This window comes from Eumetopias jubatus, unplaced genomic scaffold (assembly GCF_037043125.1).
Source record: "Eumetopias jubatus isolate StellerSeaLion01/CBP00866 unplaced genomic scaffold, mEumJub1_p1.0 scaffold_4, whole genome shotgun sequence".
NCBI lineage: Eukaryota > Metazoa > Chordata > Mammalia > Carnivora > Otariidae > Eumetopias > Eumetopias jubatus.
This window is the reverse complement of record NW_028274810.1, coordinates 182,487,070-182,506,828: the sequence shown is the minus strand read 5'-3', so window position 1 is coordinate 182,506,828 and position 19,759 is coordinate 182,487,070. Positions and strand designations below refer to the sequence as shown.

General features: G+C 37.9%; 1 protein-coding gene across 1 annotated transcript in view; it reads left to right on the top strand.

Annotated features, from left to right (window-relative positions):
* Nucleotides 1-19,759, top strand: part of LOC148164638 (lipoxygenase homology domain-containing protein 1-like) — a 263,084-nt gene that overhangs the window by 234,177 nt on the left and 9,148 nt on the right. The window contains exons 20-21 of the mRNA XM_088022889.1: nucleotides 15,162-15,316; nucleotides 18,931-19,009. Coding sequence (XP_087879015.1) covers nucleotides 15,162-15,316; nucleotides 18,931-19,009 — 234 coding nt within the window. The remainder of the gene's footprint in view (nucleotides 1-15,161; nucleotides 15,317-18,930; nucleotides 19,010-19,759) is intronic.

Sequence of the window (19,759 nt, the reverse complement as noted above, 5' to 3'; positions counted from 1 at the left end):
TAATTTCCTTTCCTTTGTATATGTATTAAAGATTAAAACGGTTGAGATGATGCAGAATGGAGATTGACAACCTTTTTCTGGAAAGGGCCAGACACTAAATATATTATGGTTTGTGGGCTATAAAATCTCTCCAAACAGCTCAGCTTTGCCAGGGTTGTGAGACAACTGCTGTAGATAATATGTAAAAGAACAGTGTGGCTGCATTCCAATAAAACTTTATTTGTGGACACTGAACTTGGAATTTCGTATAAATTTCATTTGTTAAGAAATAGAATTCTGCTTTCAATTTTTTTTAACCATTAAGAAATGTAAAAAGCATTCTTAGCTTCTGCACTGATTAACAAGAGGTACTGGCAGATTGGACCCACAGGCCTTCGCTTGCCTACTTCTGATTTAGAATATTAGGCTTTAGGGTTAGCACTTGTATGGCCATGTATATGCAAGGATGTATGTGTATCATCAATTCATCTTTCTGTATATGGTTTTGCTAGCCATTTAAATGTGGCTTTCCTCTTGTTTTCCTATGTTAACAAATGTCGGCAATCATGAATTCGGGAGCACCTGAATTCCTTTACTCAGTTTTGTTTTCTTTTGCCTAAAAGGGAACTCACACATTGCTTTAATTGTTTCTCCATCCATTCCCTGCATCTCTCTGACAACCATCTTATTTTTGCCTCCACTGCTGTAGTGAATATGTTCTCTCTCAATAGATACCGATGGCTGTTTTGTTCCAAATTAAATGACTGTGTGTATATGTGTGTGTGTTCTTGGTGTCCTAGACTTTTCTACTATATTTGACACTGTTGATTCCTCATTTGAAGAGGAAGAGATTTCTAGAAGCTCTGGAACCAGACTCACTGAGTTAGTCTGGACTTATTGATATGTTTAGCTGTGTCACCCTGGGCAAGCTACTTAGCCTCTCTTAGCCAAAAATACTTCATCTATGAAAGGAGATAAAAAATAGTGCCTATGTCATAGGATTATTTTAGGTACATGAGATAATACACTTAGTCTTTAGAATAATGTACTCACAGTACTTTGTTCCTGCACATAGTAATCATTCAATAAATACTATTACCATCATTGTTATTAAACATTTCTCCATCTCTAACCTCTGTCACATGATACCAACTTAGTTCTTCACTGTTTTCTCTATTTTTTCCTATTTCTATCACTGGCTCCACTTCGTTCTCTTTCCTTAAACATATGGATTTTAATGCTTGATTCTTCCCTGCCCTTTTGAGCCTTTCTCTAACTTCTGTTGTTTACTCTACAGAGAGGTGTAATATTTCATCTTCAATCCTGTCTTCTTCCTTGTCTTGAGTCCCAGTGTTCCATTAGATGATTCACCACCTCATCATCTCTAATAACCATCCATGGTCTATTTAGCCATTCCACACAAGTAAAGGTAAACACATGTATACAAACAAATATTAGGTGCCAAGTGTGTGCTGGGAGTACAGAGAACCAGAGAATAGAAAGATGATTCAGAAAGGGCTTCCATTCCCCAGAAGTTACTAAATTTTGTGGTTTCAGTTCTTATTTTGGTTGTAATGATTCCCCTCTTTCTGTCTTCTCATCAGTTTCTTCTCTTCAACTTCCCTCACAAGTCTTCACTCTGTAGCTCACTGATGCTTTGAACCCGCCACACCCCTGGCAGAAATCACCACCCCGGCCCCTCCACTTCAGCCTGTTTCCTTTAAACCTACGTGGAGAGCCTGATCTTTCTATACAAACTTCACATTGATTAGTCTTTATCCTAGCAGGGGCCCCATTTTACATATTCTCGATCCTTATTAGATTGATGCATGGCACAAAACACATGGGCTGTGTGCCATAGAAATACTTGTAGATTAATTCAGATATAGAAAAAAAGATTTAGGATAATGCCAGCTTAATTATAGGAGAAATATTTAAAACTAATTCTTTATATTTGTATATATTTTCACAGTTTATGAAAGCATTTCCTCATAGGTAATCTCATTTAATACATAAATCTCTAGATCTTAACAGTTTTAGTTGCCCTATAGTCATGTGAGGATGGCAGTAGTATCCAGGAATGTCACAAAGACTGAAATGGAAAAGATAAAAGAGTCCTAAGAAATTGAGAATTACAGGTCAATACCTATGATGAATATAGGTACAGAAATACTCAACAATATATTAACAGACTGAATTCAACAATACTTTAAAAGGATCATATACCATAATCAAGTAGGGATTTATTTCAGGGGTTCAAGGATGGCTCAACACCTACAAATCAGTTAATATGATATGCCACTTTAACAAAATGAAGGATAAAAATCATATGATCATCTCAATAGATGTTGGAAAAACTTTTGACAAAATTCAACATCTTTTTATGATAAAAACTCTCAAAAAAGTGGGTATAGAGGGAATGTACTTCAACATAATAAAGGCCATATATGATAAACCCACATCTAACATCATGCACAATGTTGAAAAAAGATCAGAAACAAGACAAGGATGCCCACTCCCATCATTTTTATTCAAGATAGTATTGGAAGCTCTAGCCAGAGCAATTAGGCAAGAAAAAGAAATAAAAGGCATCCAAATTGGAAAGGAAGAAGCAAAATTGTCACTGCTTGCAGCTGACATGTTATATATAGGAAGCCCTAAAGACTCCATCAAAAAACTGTAAGAACTAATAAATGACTTAGGTAAAGTTGCAGGATACAAAGTCAATACAAAAATCCATTGTATTTTTTACACTAATCACAAACTATCAGAAAGAAATTAAGAAAGCAATCCTATTTACAACTGCATTGAAAAGAATAAAATAAATTAAATTTATTTTTAATTAAATTTAACCAAGGGGGCAAAAGACCTGTATATTGAAAACTATTAGACATTAATGAAAGAAATTGAAGAAGACACAAATAAATGGAAAAATATTCCAGTAGCAAAGCTATCTTGAGAAAGAAGAACAAAGCTGGAGGTATTGCACTCCCTGATTTCAAACTATATTTCAAAGCAATCAAAACAGTCTGGTATTGGCATAAAAACAGACCCATATGTTAATAGAGCAAAATAGAGAGCCCAGAAATAAACCCATATATATGTGGTCAATTAATTTATGACAGAGGAGCCAAGAATATACAGTAGGGAAAGGACAATCTCTTCAATAAATGGTTCTGGGAAAACTGGACAGCTACATCTAAAAGAATAAATCTGCATGGAGCACTGGGTGTTATATGAAAACAATGAATCATGGATCACTACATCAAAGACTAATGATGTATTGTATGGTGACTAACATAACATAATAAAATTAAATTAAGTAAAAAAAGAATAAAACTGGACCACTATCTAACACCATGCACAAAAATTAACTCAAAACACATTACTCAAACATAAGACTTAAAACCGTAAGGATGGGTGGGTGACTCAGTTGGTTAAGCGTCTGCCTTCGGCTCAGGTCATGATCTTGGGGTCCTGGGATCGAGCCCCGCATTGGGCTCCCTGCTCAGCGGGGAGCCTGCTTCTCCCTCTGCCTCTGCCTGCCACTCCCCCTGCTTGTACTCTCTCTCTCTCTCGCTCTCTGACAAATAAATAAATAAAATCTTAAAAAAAAAGACTTAAAACCATAAAACTCCTCGAAGAAAATGTAGGAGGTAAGCTCCTTAACATAGATCTTCATGATTTTCTAAAAAAATCTGACATTGGAAGCAAAAACAACAAAAACAAAAATAAACAAGTGGGATTACATCAAATTAAAAAGCTTCTGCACAAAAAAGGAAACCAGCAACAAAATGAAAAAGCAACTTACTGAATGGGAGAAAATAATTGCAAATCATATATTTGATGGAGGGCTAGTAATCTAAAATATATAAAGAACTCATGCAATTTGATAGGAAAAAACAACCCAATTAAAAAATGGGCAGGTCTAAATACTTTTTCAAAGAACTGATGTATAGAACTGATAGCTACACTTGTGATGAACATAACATAATGTATAAACTTGTCAAATCATTACCCATTGTACACCTGAAACTAATGTACATTGTGTGTCAACTATACTAAAAAAAAAAATACATTCAGATGGCCAACGAGTACATGAAAAGATGCTCAAATCATAATTATCAGGGAAATGCAAATCAAAACCAATGAGATATCACCTCACGTCTGTTAGAATGGATAATATCAAAAAGGCAAGACATAGTAAGTATTGGGGAGGATATGGAGAAAAGGGAGCCCATTCCCAGTGTTGGTGAGAGTATAAATTGGTGCAGGCACTGTGGAAAACAGTATGGCAGTTCCTCAAAAAATTAAAAATAAAACTAACATATGATCCAGCTATTTCACTTCTGGGTATTCATCCAGAGAAAAATGAAAACACTAATTTGAAAAGATATAAGGACCCCAAGTTTATTGCAGCACTATTTACAATAGCCAAGATAGGGAAACAACCTAAGTGATCATCCATGGATGAATAGATAAAGAAATTTTGAGATACACACACACACACACACACACACACACACATATATATGTGTGTGTATATATATATATATATATCAATAATTATACCAAATAATTATATATATATAAAATGATATATATTATACTATATATGGTATATAATTATATGTACTAGTGTATATTATACCATAGTATATATAACTTAGGTATATATAACATAATTACATTTATTTAATTATATAATTATTTGGTATAATATGTATAATTTTGGTATTTTATATATATGTATATGTGGGTGTATATATATATATACATATAAAAACTATTATTCAGCCATAGAAAAGAATGAAATCTTGTCACAAATGTGACAATATGGATGGACCTTGAGGGCATTTTGGCAAGTGACATAAGTCAGACAGAGAAAGGCAAATACTGTATGGTTTCTTTTATGTGTGGCATCTAAAAACAAAACAAAGAACAAACAAAAAACCCAAGCGCATAGATACAAAGAACATATTGGTGGTTGCAAGAGGTGGGGATAGGGGATAGGAGAAATGGGGAACTGTTTTTTTTTTCTTAGTTTAAATAAATTGAATAAGAAATTTTTTAAAAAGACTTGGCATGTTCTGTTGCATGAATCATTTTAAAATGATGTAGGAATGCTAGAAATACAGAGTATATGTGAAGAAAAGTTGGAGCTGATATCTAGTAGTTGGGGAAAAGATCTAGAATCCTACTATTCACCCTGTTGCTAACATCTGTCAAGAATCCATTCTGCTTTTTAAAAACGGTGTATAGGGGTGCCTGGGTGGCTCAGTCCGTTAAGCATCTGACTCTTAATTTTTGGCTCCGGTCATGATCTCAGGGTTGTGAGACCGAGCGCCATGTCGGGCTCCATGCTGGTTGTCAAGTCAACTTAAGATTCTCTCTCTCCCTCTCCCTCTGCCCCTCGCCCCACCTCTCTCCTCACCCAAAATGACGTATAGAAGGATTTTGAAACCCAGGGTACCAATAAGAAACAGAAGAAATCATATTGGCCTGCTATATTAGTTATTTCTTAATTTATAGCATTTTAAAAAGCTGCATTTTTTAAAAAATGAACTTTATTTAACTCTATTTGACAATTATTTTATATTGCTTCCAATTGCTTTCTGTATGACACATGCACAGTTTGTTACATGTTAAAAAAAAAGTGGAAAGCAGTTGTATGGGTTTTTTTTTTTAAAAATCCAAGATACAAAAGAAACTCCATTGTGCTTTAAATGAACTATTGATTTTGGGTTCATTTAACTTTAGCAGCAATAAAGACTCAGCATGTCTCTCCTGCATCATTCTGTTCATCCTTTTCCCAAACTAGCTAATGAAAATTTATCCATTAGCATTTCCCTTTTAGGGGGCTAATTTCTTAGCTGAAGCACATGAGCTATTTCTACATTTTCTTCTCCAAAATAATACAATGTAATACATGATACCTAGAGCTAATCTGATCTAGTCATTTTTTTTTTTTTCCAGTTCTGACAAATCCATCTAGCTGCCCCTTCCCCGGTTTGATTATTTGCTCATTTAGGGGGAAAATCATTCAAATAAGAAAACGAAAAGACAATGACACCTCAATGTTCAGGTTTAACTAGGGATCAAAACCAACTAGTGAGCAAGAAGCAGTCCAAGCATGCTGAGTATTGCTTTTGGAAAGTCATTCTTGGTGCCAAGAGGTTCATTTACTATTCTTGTGACATCAAGGAGAGCCACAGCAGAATCAGACCACTGAATTGATATTTCTCTGGTTTGGGTTTGAAAGGAGGACTGAGGAGGGGTTGACCTTCAATATTTTGGGATTGTCTGTTCATCTGTCAAAATATTCTGAAGCTAGCCCAGGGAAGAGCACAAAGAAAGATTGTAGAGGAACTTCTTTTTAAAATGAAGCTATTAATACTTAGGTTTGCCAGGCTGGATAGAGTCCTAGGGACACTGGAGGGTTATATATTTTTTTAATTTAGTAGCACAGAAAGAGTGCTTTTCCTTGCAGTTGGCATTTATACTCTGAGCCAATTAATTTTGTGACTTTGCCTCTTCTTTTCAAAAGATTATTGGAATGTTTTCAAAAGAAAAGTTTTTTTTTTTTTTTTGAGACTAAGTCTATAAATCATCACTCTTTGGGGGCTGAGCTGGATTGCTGGTGGGATCAGAGCAATCTCCTCTGGGAGACCAGCACTGCCAAGCTGAGCCTGTTCACATGCACGGTTTCCACACCTTCCTCCAATTTGCTCACCATCTGCCATGTTTGTGGGGAAACAAGAGCTGCTGATCATCATTGCTTGGTTGTCCTTAACAATCTTTAGTTAATGGCCTGGTGGGCACACCAAAGACTGATAAAAATGCTGACTCAGCTCACCGTGTTCTCTTCACAGGTTCTGGCTCCAGGCTTTCTTCAGGGGAGACCCATGATAATGGGAGGGGAGGTTTGGGGCCACAGCTGTGGCCAAAGAAATGTTTGATGCTATATTTTGGTAAGCCTGCAGGAGGTATGGTTCACTTCCAAACAAGAAATAACTCTTGGAGAATGTAAGAAAGTACCATCATAATAGAAATGCATCTGCTTTAAAATATTTGTATTTATCAGATTTTAAGTAGTAAGAAGTGATGAATGGAAGAAATGAACACTTGCAGACAACCTACAGCAAGTTTTGGATGATAACAGCTAAGCTAAATTTGACAAAAACAAGCCAGATTTCTGTAATGCTGTAGCCTTTACCACAATACCCATGGTCGAGGGGAAAATGTGGACTTCAGAGACAGACAGACCCTTTCATTGATGAGACATCTGATGTGCAGAGAAGCAGAGTCTGGCTTCCAAACCTTGGTCTCAATCGCAGGCTTTGCGAGCTGGGGCAAGTTACACAAGTTTTCTCAGTTTCAGTCAGTTTGTCTGTGAAATGGAACATATAATACCTATTATTAGAGTGATCACCATGTAATTCACCATCCAAATCAGGACATTTCTGAGAGAGACGAAAGGCTCTGTTAGTGCACAAGAACAGTGAGCATCAATTGGGACCATTACAGGCAAAGCAGAACTGGGGTCACCCATTGGGTTTTCATGAGGAGGTTATGAATATGGTATTTGTCACAGAGGAGGCACTCAACACACACTAAATTATTTCTTTGTTTTCTCCCTTAAACTTGTTTTTCCCTCCTCCTTCCTTCATACCATGTAACTGGTATCATGATGGGAGGGCAAATGCAAAGAACGCTTTGGGATTAGGACAGGCTATTATTCTCAACCCCACAGCCAGAATGGCCTTCTTAAAATATCAATCAGATTATGTCACTCTTTTGCTTATGACCCTCCAAGGTTTCCCAACACACTAAAAGCCAAAGCTATCACAATTCCTACAAAGCCTGCTCACCTCAACTCCATTGTCAGTGTTTCTTGGTGGTGCCCGGCAAGCTATCCCCTCAGCCCTTAGGACTCTGCCCTTCTATCCTGTCTGCTAGTCTTCTATTATGCCCCCAGGCCTCTGCATGGCCAGCTCCTTCACCTTCAGTCAGGTTTCTGGTCCAAGGGACCTTCTCAGTGAGGTCTTCCTGGAGAACCTTCTTCTTCTTTTTTTTTAAAGATTTTATTTATTTGCACATAGAGACCTTGGAGACAAAGCCAAAGGGCCAGAAACAAGTGGACCCTGAAAGAAACTGGGGAATGAGAGCAAATTGGGAGCAAAAGGGTCTGGGAAGGTAGCCTTAGTTAAGGTACAGTTCTGGGTGCAGAGGAGCCAAAGCACATTCTAGATGATGATTCATACTTAAGCGGTTTCTGGGGCAACCAGCAGAGATCAGTACATAGTACCAAAACTTGCTGTAGGTTGTCTTCTAGAAGGGGGAGAGGCAGAGGGAGAAGGACAAGCAGGACCCCCACTGAGCGGGGAGCCCAACATAGGGCTCGATCCTAGGACCCTGAGATCATGACCTGAGCCGAAGGCAGACGCTTAACCTACTGAACCACCCAGGCGCCCCATCCTGGAGACCTTCTATAAAATATGAAGATGTTCCACTCCCCTCCCACCCTGGCACTTTCCCCTACAGCTCAAAGGTATTTCTCTATTGGCAATAAGATAAATATTTTCAACCAAGAGGCACATGAAGATTCAGTCCTAAACTGCCAATGTACGTGGTCTTGGGCCACAAACCTTCAGTGCAAACTGAAGTGTCTGCACGTGTTTAACACTGACTCTCATTTACCATCTGTTTCTGAGATTGGATTTCTTTGGGTAGTTTGTATCAACATGATCACACCATGATGAGTGCTGAGAAAGCTTAATTCTTGGTGACCTGAGAGAAAGCACTAAACAGTCCATTAATTAAATCAACTTAAAGCTTCAGCCAAGGCGTTTGTCTTGGGGAAGTTCCGCTGCGCTGCCTGAAGAACTCTATAGGGAGAGTCAATGCTCCTCCTACAGAGGTGGTAGAGATAGTCCTCCATGCTCACTGGCACTGCAGGTGCTTTGTGCAGAGAGGAGCTGCCTCCCATGGGGAGGAACGTAGAAGGCCCTGGCAGGGCAAACCATTCAGTATTACCTAGGAACATTTGAGCATAATGACTAACAACATGGCACCAGGAAGTTCCCCCCAAATGTAGAATTACATTTCATTTTTTTCCGATTAGGAAAGTCTTCAGAAAAAAAAAACACACAAAATTTACATTCTCTAAAAATTCTGTGTGCACCTTGACAGAGATGGGGGCACAAATGCAAAGTTCATGGCCTTCTAAACTTTTTTCCTTAGACTCTGTGATTATTTGCTAATGACATCCAAGGTTGGTAGACCTGAGATGTTTTGAGAGTTTGTCTCCCAGGATGAAGAAGAGGGCACTGAGAGATCGTGGCCCCAAGGCCATGTGCTAGTTGGAGAGAGTTGGTAGACCGGCTGCTCCAGAGACCATTTGGTGCCGCCGTCTCTAAGCTGGAGAACTAAATATTTATAAAGCTTGGGTGTACAGTCTTCCAGTGAGGACCCTACTTAAGATTTAAGGTCCCATGTGTTTCACTGAAGTATTCATGTATTTACGCTCAAGACATGGAGAGTGTGTGTGTGTGAGTGCGTGTGTGTATGTGTCCATCTACACACATTTGCACAGAAGCATGTCTCTCTAGGGTAAGTCCCAAAAGTCACCACCCAATGAAAATTTGAACAATGTACCCTAGGAGGAGAATGGAAGTCTGCAACTTCGGGGATTCAGCTGGAAGAATGATATTTTTATGACTATTGTTTATTTGATAGATGGGGCATTTTTTTTTTTTTTTTTGGCAGCATATTTGAGAACTCCTAGATGGTTTGGCTCCAAAGACAGTAACACCACTGGGCCATACTGCACAAGGGGAGATGAGGCAGCATTTCAAACGAGCTCACTTAGGAGGAGCTTCTAAATTTTTTTTTTTAAAGATTTTGTTTATTTGAGAGATAGAATGAGATAGAGAGAGCACATGAGAGGGCGGAGGGTCAGAGGGAGAAGCAGACTCCCTGCCGAGCAGGGAGCCCGATGTGGGACTCGATCCCGGGACTCCAGGATCATGACCTGAGCCGAAGGCAGTCGCCCGACCGACTGAGCCACCCAGGTGCCCTAGGAGGAGCTTCTAACACCAGTCTGGCAGGGAGGGCTCGACAATGCCAGCTCCCTGCCCCCTTTCCCTTCTGCAGTCACTTCTTGGGACTGCTGGTGCTCTCTGGACCCTCCACGGTCAGAGTCTGAGAGGTCAAATTCGCTTGTCCCCTCCTACACATACAGACCTTGGAGACAAAGCCAAAGGGCCAGAAACAAGTGGACCCTGAAAGAAACTGGGGAATTAGAGCAAATTGGGAGCTAAAGGGCCTGGGAATGTAGCCTTGGTTTAAGGTACAGTTCTGGGTGCAGAGGTGCCATAGCACATTCTAGATGATGATTCATACTTGAGTGGTTTTTGGGGCAACCAGCAGAGATCAGTACACAGCATTTTTTGATAGATGGGTGGATTAATAAGCATTCATTTATTCAGTCCTCTTCAGTAAACATTACGTGTGTGTGTACATGTACTAGGAGCTGGGGGTTCAGAACCGGAAAATATGTAAGCCCTGCACTTACAGCATGTGAGATTTAGGAGGGGAGACCAAGACGCTCAGTACCCAGGTATGTGCACTCCTTGGGGGGGTTGTGTTCAGGGCGAGGGCAGACCATGGCTTGGACTACAGACAAATCTGTGAACACAGCCAACTGCTTCATAGAGCATCAATGATTTCAGGTGACTTTCATAACAGAATCACCAAATATTCTTTCATGATTTATTCAAAATCATCCTAAATTGAGAGGATTGTTTCCCTTTAAGCTATTTCTCTGGCAGTAGCTGTTTTAATGTAGGAGGAAAATGTCCTGGCTCAACTATTTTATTATGACATCCTAATACTAATGAATGGCAGACTGTAGAATAAGGCAGCAGCCTGCTTCTTTCCATATTTACTTCTGGGGCTGACTTTATTTGGTCATCAGCACTTCTTCAGTTCAATCTTCACATCTTAGATTGGGTTAGTGGTGGTCCTTTCCTCCTGAACCATACACTGGCCCTCCATGACCAGATGGACTCCATTTAATTCTGCAAATAAACTTCTGGTGTCTAAATATTTAAAACATTCCATTCCAGTAACTTTGTGAAAAGCCTGCCTCATCACCATAAAGCTTGAGTATATGGTACCTTGGGTAATCAAGAAATGGGTTACCAAGGGAATGAAAAACTTCTTGGCATGATAAAATATTAAGAGGTGATCGTTCAAATGCAATTCAGATTAAAATTAGAGGACCGTACTAAATATAATATATTTTATAAACGGTTAATTGGATTCAATTCCTTTACCTGTTCATTCAAAAATCAGGCAGGTATTGGTGTGAGACAATCCTTCTGGATATCCTCCAGTTTACTCCCTCTGCATTGTTTTTATCATCATGTCATGGATTTGAATCTTCACAATCATGACTTTGAGGGGTGCAAAAATGCTTCATAGCTGATTAAAATCACACCCCTCCTAGGTAAACTTTTTGGGGTGATAGAAATATTCTCTGTCTTGATGGTGGTGGTAGTTACAGGACTTGTAAACATTTCCCAGCACTCATCAAACTGTATACCTTAAAAGAGTGAATTTTACCACATGTAAATCATATTTCTACAAACCTGACATAAAAATAACCCAAGCCCCTATTTCCATGGATGATGGAAATCTTAATCGTTGTAACTCCAAATAAGCTTTGTCACTTCCAATATGAAGCTTAGTTTCTTTTGGTCAAAAATTAGTCAATTCAAAATTCTCATTCTGCCCGTCCCTACTCCATGTCATCCTCAGTTCCTGGATGTCACCCTCAGATGTGAAGAGGACCCTTGGGGTGGCTATCCCTAAGGCATCTCATTCTACTTCCTCTTTAGGTATCACCTCCTCCCTCTTCTGCTAAAGGAAGCACATGTCCTACCATGGCTTTGTTTTCCCTCTCCTAAACTTCCAGTGAAAAATCACATTTGAGGAATTATTTTCAGCCCCCTCCCCAGCCATGTGACATTTTTAAGTTATCCTTGTGGCTAAGAAATTATATATCTCCCTATGAAGTACAAATATATATATATTTAACTCTATGCTTGCTGTAGTAAGCAGAGACTAAAGAATCCAAGACTTCCTTGAAAGGAAATCTTAAGGAAACTATTTATGGGGATGCTAATATTTGGAGTTGATGCAGATAAATCAACATTAACAAACGCTTGGCACAGATTCTGGCCTAAAATGATGTCTGAGGCGGGGGGGGGGGGAACCCAACCTGCAGGTTAAAATTTGAGAGATTTTTGTGTCACTAATGTGGTGATGTTAAATCTTATTATGTAGGCCACAAGTTTGTCAGCCCAAAGAATGCTAAGCTTTGGCAGTAATCCGTGTGCTATGCATTCCTTGAAAGATGGGAAAAGTTTTGAAATGACTATAAGTATAGGTAAATATAAGGGTGAAAGAGTTGAAGGTGAGGACATTGAGAACACAAGTGAAGCAAATGCCCTCCCCCCCAGTGGTGAAAATACATAGTTTAGCTATGAACTGAATTGGATGATAGTTATGGCAAACAGGAGGACAAGCAATGTTATTATTGGGTGCTTATGGCCCACTTTGTCTGAGTGAGTAAGGCTCACAGCAGCTGAGGCTCCTGACTCATTGTACGAAAGAAAAATTTAGCATCAACTATGGTAAAAAGAACATTAGAAAATTGGGGGCAAAAAAATGCCCAATATTTACAGATAACCTAAAGCAACAAGTTAACTCTTTCAATACTTTTAGCTAAATCATGGTGAGAAATGTATATTAATAGCTTCTTAAAATCTGGTGCTTTAAAAGAGTTATTTGCAACTGAATGATTGATTAGTAATACTTGTCTTTGAATATGTTCAAGTAAAATGATCTCTTCCATTCTGTATAACATCCATGTCTAGAAACCCAACCTTGAATTTTTCAAGTATTTTGAGGTAATTATAAATTTTCTTCTAACTCACATTTTTTACTTACTGTTGCCCTCCCTTAGGATTTCCCCTCCCTGTGTGGGGGGCTCCCTCTCTTGGAATAGAGATAATTTGTTAGCCTTCTACATTTTTTCAACAATGCAGTTCTTTTAGCTAGAACTGTATGGCCCTGCCTTTGAATCAACATTGAGACCTGACTTTCACGCCAAGGAGAGACACTGAGCAAAGAATTCTCCGAGATCTTCAGTTGCTAAGACTTGTTTAAAACACATAATATTTTAGGGCGCATCTAATCAACATGCTAACTAGGTATTCCTTCAATTCTCCCTTTCTTTACTTAAAGGAAGAATTTTGTATTGCCTTAAGGATCATGAAAAAGTTTGGACTTTGAATCTATTGTTATGAATTTAGCATTTAAAAAACCTACGTGCTTTTGTTGCAAAACTACAGCAAATGCTTAGTGGATTATGTAATACTGTACAATTAAAGTTGAGTCAATTTTAACATTGATTTCAGCAAAATGTCTGTTTCTCTGGGTGGGATTATATGTTTTCTTTCAATTTCCAATTCAAACTATGTAACTTTTTTTGAGATAGAGAGAATCTCAAAGAATAAAAGTTAGTGCTCAACTATGGTATCCACCTTGTTCTAAATATGGGGTACATTTAATTCTCTTTGAATTTTAGATGGCAAGTGATTTTTTTTTTTTTTTTGGTGCTTGCACAGTAAACTTAACTTATAGTAGCTTCTGGGAATAATACAATGTTAAGAAATATTTAAATTGTGTGTAGGTAGCAAGCAAGCTCCAGGATTTGATCATGGGACAATGGGTACATAGGTTGTAAAATGTGTACAGTCTATACTGATTGAGGGAGCATTGAGTGTTGTTCTTTGTGCCCTAAGTATATGATCTTTGTCCTAAATAATTTTTGATATGTCCTTTTTTAGACCTTTAACAATTTTTTTAATTTTAGAAGTGTTTTAATATTTTAAATATCTTCATTTTTTTAAATTTGTAAACAAGTTCACTCTTCCTCTGAAACAAAAAAATTCTCAGTAAACAGAAGCAAAGCTTCCCTATTAAGTCTTCCGATCATGCCTGTCTACATACTTGTTTTCATGAAAAATTCTAGCATAAGTTTTGGTTTAATTCAGTTCAGGCAGTTACCCAGGTTGTAAGACCAGATCTTCTTTATAGGAAGTTTAAAAGATTTCTTTGGTTGTCCTAAATTCATGAGAAGTGTTCTAATTTTCTGCTTAAGCTCAGCTGTGTTTCACTCTGGGGTATTTTAGAATATGTAAGACTGCTCAAAGAAACTGATTTATCTTCTCTGCTTACACCATTTCCCAGTATACCACATTTGTCTTTTTAAAGGTCAGGCATGATGGAAACAGGCAATGTTTCTCACTTACCTTGTTTTCTTACTTGTTGGATTTTCATGTCTGAGTTCTTTGGAAAATGTTAATGTGAATTTCTATAAATGCAACTGTTCAATTGCACAGAGTTATAAAGCATTCTAGAATTTGGAATAAAAAGCACTCATTGTGTCCAAGATATTATTCATATTAGTTGTATCAGCAAAAGCAATCTCTTTTCTAATTAGTGACTTCTACCAGTGTCTCAGAAATTGCCTTGATTCTAAGGTCAAATATGGTGAATCACAATTTGTTGGTACCTCCCTGGTATCTTTTTAAAAAATTTAAATTTGTATCTCTCAAATTTATATCTCTCTAAGATCTTTGTATTTTTTTCTCTCTCAAGAGTGCTATTAAAAATATCCATTATCGGAGTAGTGATCTTTGTGAATAGCAGCATGAGTGACCAGCTGTGATTGGAACAGCCAAACTTTGGGGGGAAAGTTGCCACTTTCATCTAATTAAGAGAGAGGAGAGTTTTTTTTGTTTTTTTTAATACAACTTTTCATAATAATGGTGAAAGTATAGTGGTTAATGAAAGTGCATAATTACTAGCAATAATTATTTTGAAACCGTAGTTTGGGAAATAGCTGAGTCTTATGAATGAGGTAAACATGGGACAGTCGAGAGTCTGTTTGAATGGGGTCTGAGTGAGGAAAAGAGCTGGGACCAACCACCACGGAGAAACTCATGTCAGCTAGATTAGGCAACATTCTGATTGTTTTTCAGGGTATCTAATACATTTAGAGAGAAAATAAAAATGAGAAAGGTAATATCGGATTTCTGACATTTCAGTGGTGGTTTATGAGATCTACATGTACACTGGCAGGAAGCCAGGTGCAGAGACAGAGTCTAACGTGCTTATCAACCTCATTGGCACCAAAGGAGATTCAGGGAACCGAAGGCTTCATCAATCCCAAAATAACAAAGTCAAGTTTCGGCGTGGACAGGTAATAGAAAGATTTTTATTCATTCTTACATACCATCCTTCCTCTAATTTCTTTAAAAAGACACACAGAAAATTCTAGAGCTGCTCATTTGATACCAACTAGGAAGTACAGAGAGGCATGGGCACTTCTTGGCGTGCGTTGTACTGTCTGGGGCTGAGTGGAGGTAGTCTTAACCAGGGACAGTGAAACCACAAGTAACTCCTAGTTTTTTTTTTCTGCTATTAAAAACAAACAAAATCCAAAAACAAAACAACCAAGATTATACTTCCAGCTAGGGCAGTCTGGCTCATAACAAAGTGACTATCTTGCTGACAGCTAGAAACATTTGATAAATACCTATTAAAATTGGTTTTAAAGGCATTGGACAGCTGCCAAGGCAGTTAGGGTTATGAGGGCCCAAGATCTGGGCGAGAAAGGAAGTGCAGAGGAGAAGCTGATATTCAGCATCACTTTCTACCATTTATAAACAGACGCTTAGAAGCAAGAAGCCAATCAGAGTGGCCATGGAGAGCCCCAGATGCCGTGTGGAGATTTAGAAGGTCTCAGATGGCTAGGATTCAGTCTGGACCCAGCAGTAAAGAGAGGGCTTCACAAATTTCCACTTGCGAAGTGGGACCTTCATATGAGTTCTCCCAAAGCAGAGACTGGCGCAGGTCCTGTGGGTGGTTAATGGGGAGGGGGGTGATCCTAGGAAGCACAGTGAATGTAGAGGAAATAAGGAAAGAGGAGGTGCCAAGGTAAGTATGCATTCTAGAGGTCACCTCTGTTGACAGCAAGGACCTTCAGGACCTCAGCTGATAGACGGTGTACCAATGACAGTGGTGGCTAAAGCAGTTGAGCAGGAAGGAACACAGTCCTGGGCAGTGCACATGCAGCTCTGTCCCGAGGCTCCCTCCATCCCCAGACCCAATGGGCAGCAGGCACCCAGATGGCCAAGGCAAGACCTCTACATGGAAAATGACAAAATATTATTGGGAAATTTTTAAAAAGTCATAAATTAATAAAGATACACTATGTTCCTGGATTGGAAGAGTCAATATTATAAAGTGCTCACTTTTCTCCTTATCTGCAGTTTCAATGCAATAGCAATCAAACTCCCATAAATTTTTTTATGGAAATTGGCAATCTAATTCTAAAATTTATGTGGAAGGGCAACAAATCAAATACACCCCAAATAATCAGGAAGATTATTAAGAGAAAAACAAAGCTGGAGGGCTCACAGTACCAGATATTGAGATTTATTGTAAAGTTAAAGTAATTAAGACAGCATTAATTGGTACAAGGCAAGACAGATAGAACAAAGAAGCAGAATAGAGCCAGAAAAAGATCCACATGTCTTGATGTGCAGCATCAGGGAAAGGCAGCAAATTGGATATCAATTGTGATATCCAAGAAATTATGAGCCCTATTTTACACTGAACCCCCAAATCAATTTCATACAAATTTAGGTCTAAGTTGGAAAGGTAAAACAATCAAGTATTTAGAAGAGCCTATAAAAGAAAAACCTTTGTGATCTTGGGGGTAGCTTAGGATTTTAAAAATCTTTTAATGGTGATAAAATACACATAATATGAATGTTACCACTCTAACAATTTTTAAGTGTACAATTCAGTGGCATTGAGCACATTCATTTGCATTGTTGTGCAAAGATTACCACCATCAAGCTCCAGAACTTTTCATCTTGCAGAACCAAAACTGTATCCATTAAAAAATAAATCCTATTCTCTTCTCTTTCCCTCAACCCAGTCCCTGGCAACCACCATTCTACTTTCTGTCTCTGTGACTTTGATTTATTTATGAAACTCATCTAAGTGGAATCAAAGATATTTGTCTTTTCGAGACTGACTTATTTTACTCAGCACAATGTCTTCAAGGTTCATCTGTGTTGTAGCATGTGTCAGAATTTTCTTTTTTTTCAAAGGGTGAATAATATTCCATTATGTGTATAGATAAGATTTCATTTATCCATTCATTAGTATGAATGTAATTGGATTGCTTCCACATTTTGGCTATAGCCCCAATGTGAGTAATGCTGCTATGAACATGGGTGTACACATATAGACTAAGATTTTAAAGACAAAACAAAGAAAGCACAAAGCATAAAGGAAAAAAGATAAATTTACACCATTTTAATAAAGACTTCTCTCCCTTAAGTCACCATGAAGAAAGTAAAAAAGGCAAATCATGAAGTAGGAGAAGATATTGTAAAATATATCCTGGCAAAGGACTTGTTTCTAAATTATATACACTAACAGATCAACAAGAAAACAGATAACCCAATTGAAAACATGGCATGACACTTGAATATGGTCCTTTCTAAAAAGAAGATATCTAAATAGCCAGTCAACATGAAAAGTGTACCCAACTTTGTTAGTAATCAGGAAAATACAATGAAAACCATAATGAAGGGTCACTGTGCCTAATCAGATGGCTTAAACTTGAAAAGAATGACAATACCAAGTATTGACTACCTGTGGAGCACCTTGACCTCTCACACACTGAGCATGCACAGTGTGCAGTGGTATAAGCATTTTGGAAAAGTAGACTCTACTAATGCTCTATAACCCAGCAGTTCCCCAGCAGAAACGTACACAAATATACACAAAAAGCCATGTCAAGAATGTTCTGAGCAGTGTTATTTGTAATACCCCAAACCCAGAAACAATTATTGTTCATAAGTAGCAGAATGGATAAATAATGTGGAATAATATTCAGTAATGAAAATGAACAAAACATTGTTAAATAAAGCAACATGGGTAAATTCCCCAAAAGTTGAGTAAAAAGCAGAAAGAACATAATTTATGATTCTGTTTATGGTCCTAGACCTGCCAAAACGAATTAAAAGTCAGGATAGTGGCTACAACTGTGGGAGATTATGACTGCAGTGGGCCATGGAGGGGTTTTGGGGTGCTGTTAATGTATCATTTTCATGGATGTGTGCATTGAATGTGTTGTGTATTTTAATTTGTAGACTACATATCTAGTTAATAGTTTATTTAAAACTTCATCTGTATATGCATGCACATGTAGCTATTGCAATGCATGGTTGATTTAGAAACAAATTTTACTGAGAGGCAGACACCAGTGGTGGAGAGCCTACATTCTGGAGGCAGACTGCTGGGGGCTGAGTCCTGGCTTGGTCCCTCACTAGATGTTGACCTTGGGTGAGTAATTGAACTCTGTATGTCTCCATCTCTTCAACTGTAAAATACGACAATGAGTAGTACTTACTTCATGGGTCGTTCTGAGGATTAAATATATGAAAAACACTTAGAAGAGTTTGTGTATAGTGAGGGCGATATCAACTATTCTTATCACTACTAATGGTAGACTTAAATGTTATGATTATATTTTGAAAATCTTTTTCAGATTTATTTAGACCGTATGATTAAGGAGGCCAAAAATTATGTTACTTGCTTATATTTGTCTCACAAGGCATAGTGTAGGACTGCATATAAAATAGTAGTGGAAATTTTTTATAGTATAGTAATAATAAGAATATAGCAATACATAGCAATATAGTGATGAACTGATATAGTACTCATAATGCTATTTTTTTCCTAGAAAAAGGAAATATCCTAATGGTCATTCAGTTTATTTTTGTTATCATACAGGTTGATATTTTTTCCATTGAGGCAGTGTCTCTTGGAAAACTGAAGAATGTTCTGATTAGTCACGATGGGACAGGTCCAGGTAAGATGTGCTTTCTTGGTAAGAAGTCTGTTTTGAATTTATTAAAAGTAGCATAAAAGGCAGGTGAAATAAAAAGATAAATATACAGGTCTTATAAAGTTGAGATAGAAAATAATTTTCTTTTTTTTAATTTAAGATTTTATTTATTTATTTATTTTAGACAGAGACAGTGGGAGGAGGGGGAGAGGGAGAGAATCTCAAGCAGACACCCTGTTAAGTGTAGAGCCCAACATGGGGCTCCATCTCAACACCCTGAGATCATGACTGAGCTGAAATTAAGAGTCGGATGCTTAACTGACTGAGCTACCGAAAATAATTTTCTTTTAAGAAATTATGTAGTTAGAAGAAGTTGTGTCAAGTTAGGTTTATTGTATGACTTAAAAAGCTCACTGCTATGTTACTATGAAGGAAATTTCCCAAGAAGACAAAAACTTTATTGTGTGTGTACCTGCACACAAAATTTCCAGACCTACTAGGCAGTGTTCAAAATTGCATCTATCATGTTTCCTGCAGATGTGTTTCTCCTGGGTCCCCCACCGCATACTCTTCAGCAAACCAGCAACTTGAGAATCATGTTTGATTCCTCATTTTCCTCTCTGCCTTCTACCGCCTCCACACCTATTAACCAAGCCCTGTCAATTCTACTTCATTAATATATTCTTCCCTCCCTCCTGTAGAGCCATTCAATTCAAACTTAGGTGTTTGTCTCTAGAACCTGTATTTTTTACTGCTAGAATGCAGCTACATATC